Source organism: Nicotiana attenuata, chromosome 6, assembly GCF_001879085.1.
Source record: "Nicotiana attenuata strain UT chromosome 6, NIATTr2, whole genome shotgun sequence".
Lineage (NCBI taxonomy): Eukaryota > Viridiplantae > Streptophyta > Magnoliopsida > Solanales > Solanaceae > Nicotiana > Nicotiana attenuata.
The window spans coordinates 20,867,538-20,875,976 of NC_031994.1; the positions used below are offsets into that span (position 1 = coordinate 20,867,538).

At 35.2% G+C, this 8,439-nt stretch overlaps 1 protein-coding gene across 1 annotated transcript in view; it reads right to left on the bottom strand.

Moving 5' to 3' along the window:
• The window catches only part of LOC109227678 (serine/threonine-protein phosphatase 7 long form homolog), a 9,517-nt gene continuing 1,821 nt past the window's right edge, over positions 744–8,439 (bottom strand). The window contains exons 4-5 of the mRNA XM_019392877.1: positions 919–976; positions 744–818 (exon numbers count right to left, since the gene is read on the bottom strand). Of these exons, the coding sequence (XP_019248422.1) occupies positions 744–818; positions 919–976 (133 nt within the window). The remainder of the gene's footprint in view (positions 819–918; positions 977–8,439) is intronic.

Genomic DNA, 8,439 nt, shown 5'->3' on the forward strand with positions numbered 1-8,439 from the left:
TAATAGTAATTAGTATACGTACCCGCGCGATGCGCGGATTAGTTCAAAGGAAAAAAGAGCGGAGAGAAATATTACAAAAAGATGTATATTGCAGACAAATCACATTCAAAAGAATTAAAATTAAAACAAAAAACAAATAGATGAATTTGTTTGAGTTGTTTCTAAATATATTGTTGGTATGCTTAGATTACATGCCATTTCTTTGTATTCATCAATTAAATTGCTGCTTGAATTGATAAGCCCTCCATGATTGTATTGAATTTAATTTTTTGTTTTTGGTTTTTCTGTTTGTTGTTTGCATAGCAAAGTTGCGTGATTAGGTTGGCTTCCACAAGTATCATCTAACTTGAAAGAGGCTGAAGCAATTCAAAAATACAGTGACAGTAGAGATTTGATCAATTATGGTGATGTGGCTGGTGTTGCAGCTGCTTTCCGAGCCTCAGCTGCTTCATTTGACTGCTGCCTCATATCATGAAGCCAATCGGTGGTTCAAATAAACTTTAAAATTAAAATTTCCGATAACCGATTCAAAATTGCTATGTAAAAATCTTTTCATAATTTTGATCTAGAGTACTTATTTGTTTCTTATGTATTTTTGACTTTGACGATATTTATCGTGTACTTCATCGGCCATCACGATTTTCTTGGCGGTGAAGTATATTATAGTTTAATATTTCGGGCCATAGGTTTATGTAATATGAAAGAATCAGTCACAAAAGAATTCTCAAATAGCAACAGCTAGATCAAAGCATGTCCATTGAATGAGCACTTGTATTAGTACCACCAACCATCTTGACATATGTGGAAGCAAGATCAACCTTGGATAAGGCAGGAACGAAACCTAAATTAAACTTTATGAGTGTATATTTTAAGCTTGAAACCTATTATGTTTTAAAATTAGAGGTTCAGACTCATTACCAGATTATATAAGTCTGCATCTGCCTTTGAGGCAAGGAATATACTGGACCTGATGAATCTACAGATGAACAATTAAGGCAAGAGGAGTGACAATTTTTGAGTTGAGATACATGAAAAATAGAGTGTATTTGAACCTCCTCAAGAAGCAGTAGTGTATCGACAACTTGCTCGCAACCCCTATCAAAGTAGTAAAAAGAATAATTAGTAGAAAGGTAAGTTTGATGGTTTTATGAAATATTTGACACACAAACTTAATAGTACTTAATTGACCAACCACTTGAATTGACCCCCAAACTCTTTCTGAGGTATGGTATTAACTGACAGTATCTTCACATTTATGAGTAACTTGCACACAAAAAAATATACAGAATAATGTTTTACTACTTGTTAACCTGATTGAGGTACTTTGGCTACTTAAGAAAAAAGTACATAACTCACCTTCATAATTATTGTGTTCGACTCAACCAAGAAAAATGGTACTTTAGCAACGATGGCCAAAAGTGTTGTCGGTGTGTATGCAAGATAGATGTGATCTTTTTAGTCATAACACTCAAATATGTGAAAAGTAGAATACCAAAAATTCATAATTGAATTCAAAAGCATATCTGCATTAATTGACAAATAATCTGGACCTTAAATTTTTATTTATTGTAGCTCCATAAGTTCTCTTTCTAATGGCACAAGCATATCGTAGTTTTGATGTCCCCACAAAGAGATATAATTTTTTGAGTATGGTTGCACAAAGCTGGAAAAAGCATAATCACAAAAATTCAGAACTAAGTGCAAAAGGATATCTGTTTAAATATACAAATTATCTAGACTTGAAGTTTTCACATATTTTAGTTCCAGAAGTCTTGTTTCCAACGGCACAAGCGGATCATGACTTTGATGTGTCTGTAGAGAGATTTGATATTTTTACTCAAGACGCGCAAATCTATGAAAAATATAATATCAGAATACCATAACTAAATAAGCATATATGTATAAATGTATAAAGAATATGGACCTTTTCTTCTATATATTGTGGTTCCAGAAGTTCTCTTTCCAATGGCACCAATGGATCGTAGTATCAACGTGTCTGCAAAGATATAATATTATTTTACTTAAGACCTGTTGTTTCCATAAAGTTTATGATTCATGAGTTTGTAAACTGAGAAGGAAATGCAAAGAACCGAGAATAGGTATGTACCTCTTCTATGTGCCTTTGAAAATAGAAACATCAAAGCCAAATTAAAAAGTCTAAACATCATGAAAAATCCTTCAGATATATGAACATATAATTGAATAGTTCTCCTAAAGTTCAGCGTGGTGCTTGCATAGTAAACTTACTTGGTCAGTGTGATTTCTCTAAGTATCACAACTGACTTAGAATTACCTGAAGTAAAATGCTTATTACCGTACAGATTTGATCACTTATGGTGTTGCACCTGGTGTTGCATCTCTTTGCGACTGTGGCCTCATATCAATGACAATTGCCAATTACTGGTTCAAATAAACTTTAATCGCTGCATCTCAGCTTTATTGAGCTTGAAAATGTCAAGTGTAGGCTGCCTGCTCTTTCTAGGTATCTGAAAGCATCTTAAACAATCATCTGTGTATCCATGGAGATTTTACATTCCTAACAGTTATATGTTTCCGTATCCTTTTAAGTGGAGGATGATCAATTGTCAAATTTGATAAGGAGCTCAGTCTAGTACTTCAAGATGTTCCATGAGTTTACTGTTAATGCATAGAATAGTAATCAAGAGAAGCAACTCCAGTTAAGGATTCATCATACTCATTCTCATCAAATCGGAGTACATTGTAATCATTGTACTTGTAGCTTTCTCGAATGAATTTATGTAATAGCTGTGGTGATTAGTGTAGTATTATGCAAGGGTGTCTAAATAATAGCTAATCAAGCGGTTGTAAGTGAAGAATAAAAAATTAAATTAAGTTTTAAGTTGTCTCAATATATAACCACCAAATTGAATATCAGAAAAATCCTATTCTACTTCTAAGAAACTCACATCGGTGAATAAAGTTCCTGAAATGTATGCCTCTAAATGTTTATCGCAAACTATCAAATATGTTTCATGGAGGATATATTATGACTGAGAAATAGTGATGGAAAAAGGGTCATCGAGGCTTGGTGATATTTTTATATTTTTTATTTCCTCTGAATTAGAATCAAAGTAAATAGAGAAGCATTCACCAATCTTATAAATTGCACCATTCTGAAATATTTCTCTGTTATAGCCATAAAAAAGGTACAGAGGAACAAAAGTAGAATTTTCATGACACATTTCCAGTCAAACAGTCCAACCAAAGAGAATCCAACTTTCAACTGCAAGAAAATTGATGCAACAGAGAAGGTAATCTAACTTTCTCAATTAATTCAATCATGGATATAGAGAATTCAATTTTCAGCGGCAAGAAAATTGTAGCAACAGAGAAGATACTATCACTTCATTATTCCCTCTTATGTAAGATACTATTTTTAACTTTAACATCCTGTAAAAGTCAATTTGATTACCTCCAATAGGTACCACCCTATCCATTTTGCACTTTTAGCTTGTACGCTAGTAAGCTTATTCTTGGAGAAATTTGGAACATGACTAAAGGCAACATAGAGGCGTCCGACTTGTATGGCTGGTACCTTTTAGTCACATATATATTATTGGCTAATAAAAGTACACAACCTAAAAGGAATTATTGTTAAACATTTTTTGGTACAACAATGCTATTCATGATTAATAGGACTCGACAACATATGTATTAATCTAACAAACTAAATTCAATTAGCTTGATTTTATCGCACAACCACTTAGGCGTATGTGTTATTCATTGTAACAGATGTGTATATAACAACTATTAACTTTAAAGAATGCTTGAATTAATATAATACAAAATAGTTCACTCACTTGCATGGACTCCACTAATTCGCCAATTGTTTTAACTTGAACAACACCCTTAGCTAACTCATCATAGATAAAGAAACTTTGTTGGGAGATGATTTGAGCTAGACTCTCAGAGGAACTACCCCATGAATACGCACATAGAGATTAAGAAAATATACAAAGAGCAGAGGAAAGTAAAAAATTCAAATTTGCAAATTAGAAAACAGAGAAGCAAAAACAGCGATACATGTTGTAGTATATCACTTAGAAACATATTTGAGAATTCATATGTTTGGTGCACAAATATTTCAATCGGATTTTTGCTACTGATTATCCCATGGATATACACATAGAAATTAAAAAAATATATGAAAAGCGGAGCAAAAAAATCAAGATTTGCAAATTTAAAAATAGAGAAGCAAAACGTGATACGGAGAAACATATTTGAGGATACATATGTGTGGTACACAGATACTTCAATCGGGTTTTTTGCTAATGATTATCTCATGAATACACACATATGCAAATTAAAAAATAGAGTTAGCAAAACATATTAAAGACAATAACAGATTATTAATACCTTTTCATCTTGTAGAACCAACTCAATCGATAAAGTAGCATCTGAATTATAACGATCTGGTACTGCCCACAGACAAACAACCCTAACTTTCAACTTCCATTGCATTTTCAAAATTGTTATATTCTTGAGCAAATTATTGTGAGTAGCCATATTTTGCAGAAACTGTATGTTTTCTTAATTTTTGATAGCAGTAGGAAAGATTTGAATTTAAGAACGGACTATCAATTTGGAGAAATAGAAGTTGGCCGCCAGTTTAGAGCAGTTCCATATGGTTTCGTGAGTTTCGGTCGTGCGTGAATTTCAATCGTGTTGTTGAGGCGTTGAGCACTGTCCACTATCCTTAGGGTAGGTTTTGCAAAGGAAATTAAGGGAAAATGGGTTCAAATTGTGAAATTTTAAATAATATAAATCAGCTTTCTTTTTTAAAGGCTAAGGAGTAAACAAAGTATGATTAAAGTCCCTTAAATTTTTAAAATTAAAGAAATATGAAAATTGAATTAAATAAAGTTCTTTTCCTTAAATATGGTCTTCATGGTTCAAAAGTAGATAATCAAATAATTTTGAATCAATTAATTTTTTAAAATTTATGTTTTAAAGAGTAGAAAACGTACGTTTTAAAATGTTCAATGTTTAATTTTTAAATAATAATCTAAATCAAATTTATTTTCTAAAGTTAAAGACTCAAAAATCAGTTAATTTTTTTTTACAAATAAAGAATATTTAATTTTCTAATAAATAAAAAAATCTGAAATTATGAAGTAGTTTCTTTAAAATAATTTGATAGCTCCTATTTTTTTGGAATTGTCCTAAAGTGTCATGTGGCATATTCTGATGATGCCACTTGGCAAAATAAGAATGCTTTTTCTTCTCCTTTTAATTATAGATAGATTTTTTAATTTTAATATTCCTCTAGCATATTAATACCACAAGATTCAATGGCATTTTGCTACATTCCCCACATCATTAGTTTAAAATCATACGCAGGGACGGCTCAAGCATTTTAGTGGTCTAAAGCCAAAAAAAAATTGTGGGTGTAACGACCCGACCCGTCGTTACGGGAGTTACCGCCCCGTTTTTCCCGTTTTATGCTTCTATATGTTTCATTATATGTGTTTGGAGAATTTGAAGTAATTCGGTTAGCGTTCGGTTAGAAATGAGACAATAAGTCTCTTTATGAGAAGGTTAGTTTGGAAAAGTCAACCAAATGTTGACTTATGAGTTGGAAGGCTTGGAATGGATTTCCGATGATTCGAGTAGTTTCGGGGGATGATTTGTGACTTAGGAGTGCAATCGGAATTGAATTTGGAGGTCCGGTGTAGAATTAGGCTTGAATTGGCTAAGGTTGGATTTTGGTGAATTCCGGATGGTAGGTGAGATTTTGATCCGAGGGTCGGAATGGAATTCCTGAGAGTTGCAGTAGCTCCGTTAGGTGATTTTGGATATGCGTGCAAAGTTTCAGATCATTCGGAGGTGTTTAGGACGGGTTTTAGATCAAATGCAAGTTTCGGAAGTTTTAGTTTAACTTAGGCTTGAATCCGTGGTAATTCGATGATTTTGATGTTAACGATAGTGTTTTGATGATTGGAGCAAGTTTGAATAAGGCTTTGGGGTGTGTTGGTGCTATTGGTTGAGGTCCCGGGGGCCTCGGAGTGATTTCGGGTGGTTAAACGGAGAATCTTGATGTTTGTTGCAGGTCTGGTGCACCTGGCTTCTGGTATTTCCGCATCTGCGGAAAAGGAGCCGCAGAAGCGGTTCCGCAGATGCGGCTAAGAGATCGCATAAGCGGTCTGGAGTGGAGTTGGGCAGTTCCGCAGAAGCGGGACACTTTTCGCTTAAGCGAGTCCGCAGAAGCGGACAGGCGGTTGCAGAAGCGGGTTTGGCCAGGAGGTGAGCTTCCGCAGAAGCGGAAATTGGTGTCGCAGAAGCGGCCCTTGAGTTTTAATGAAAAACCGCATAAGCGGTCATATGGCCGCAGAAGCGGTCATGCATAAGCGGTTACGGGACCGCAGAAGGGGAAATTGGGCTGGGCGACAGAAGGGTTTTAAAATAATATTTCATCCGCGACCCTTTCATATTTTTCCTCCATTGTTGACGTTCATAAGAGCTTTGAGCAAGGATATTCGAGGGTTTTGACTGAGAATCACTTGGAGGTAAGTTCCTTGGCCTAAATATTCGAATTTATGGTAGAAATAACATGTAAATTGTAGAAAATTCATCAAAAAACGGGTCAAGCTAGGGCTTGGAAAGCTGTGATGTAAAAATGGAATTTGGAGGGTCAAACGAGCTCCGATTTTGGTAAACTTTATATGTACGGACTCGTGGCGAGACGAAGAATCCGTTGGTGTGATTTTAGGAATTTTTCGAGAAGTGGGCCCGGGGCTCGGGTTTTACCAACTTCATGAATTTTAGTACTTTTCGAGTATTTTTGATTGGGTTATGTTTCTTTAACCCATATTTATGTATTCGCTGTGATTTTGACTAGATTCGACCCGCGAGGAGGTCGATACAAAGGGAAAAGGCATTGCGGACCAGTCTACGGCCGGTTAGAGGTGAGTAGTTGGTGTATATGATGGCTTGAGGATTTGAAACCCCGGCTTATCACATTGTGACGCTATTGTAGGGCGTGACTCGCACCCCATGGCAGGTGCGGGATTAGTTATGACTGGGGATTGAGACTTAGTCCATCCCGAACAAGAATGTTTCTATATTGGCGACTGATACGCACCCTGTATTGAATATATCTGGGCTTATTGCGGTGTTTGGGGCCTTGTGCCGATCTGTAGCATCCTTAGAGGATGAATGTCATTGTGATAGCATGCTTTGTATAATCATTGATCTCAGTCCTGGGTTTAATCACTGTTATGAAAAGCTAAGTCACTTTTTCTGAAGTTAAATATCTAAAGTATATTCTCCTTAATAAATTGGAAATTGGAAAATTAATTGAATCTGTTACGTGACTCATATGCATATTGTGGACTGAGTATGGATCGGGCTGCACGCCGCAGCGAATGGTATGATTATATTGTGCTTGGGCTGAAGGAGCCCCTCCGGAGTCTGTACACACCCCTAGTGAGCGCCGTCGACGTTAAATGGATCGGGCTACGCGCCGTAGCGGTCATGTGCATTGCATTGCATCTTTACATTATACTTGACTGATATATTTGGAGTTGTTTTGCTGTTAGTTCGTAATTAGGTGTTGGACTGTTAGTTTTAGCTTTACTTTGTGGCATTTCGTGGATTTCTTATCTTCAGACATTTTATATGCTTATTACTCACTGAGTTGGTAGTACTCACCCCCTACTCCCTGCACCTTGTGTGCAGATTCAGGTACTTCGGGAGCTTAGTTGAGCTAGCCGCTGGTTTTCAGAGTTCCAGGAGTGGTCGAGGTAGCTGCTATGATGTCCGCAGGACCCGACTCCTCCCTTATCCCTTTATTATTTCCGTACTTTAGAACATACTTATTTTGAGGAGTCTTGACTCTGTATTAGTTAGAGGCTCTAGACTCATGACCCCAGGTCTTTGGGAGTTACAGTTTATGTCAGTATTTCGTATTGTTTTAATTGAGTATTTCAACTATGAGTATTAATATTTGATTTTAAGTATCTGATTAATTGGTTTTGAGCTTTGTGCTCGGGTTGAGAGAGTAAATGGTCGGTCTTGCCTAGCATTAGTGTTGGGCGCCATCACGACCGGGTTTGGGGTCGTGACAGTGGGCCGTAAATTTAAAAAGTTAAAAATATTTTTCCCAAAAAATAGTATTTTTTTTCTTGCCTTTTCAAATATAAAGTTGTAAATAATTTTCTTATTATTGATTTTTTCTAATAATTTTTTTTTCTAATGACAACATCACTAAATCATTTAATCTTTCTTGAGAATTGTTGATTTTAGCTAAGATTTTAGTAATTTTAATTTTCAAGAACTTATTTCTATTTGGCAACTGTTATAGGAACTGTTAATATTATTTATAAGAAATAAATGCATTTGAAAAAGAACTAAGTCTTTTTATTTGATTGAATGTCGGATAATATCTTATTTTCTATTTGTACCATTTTTTAAAAATAA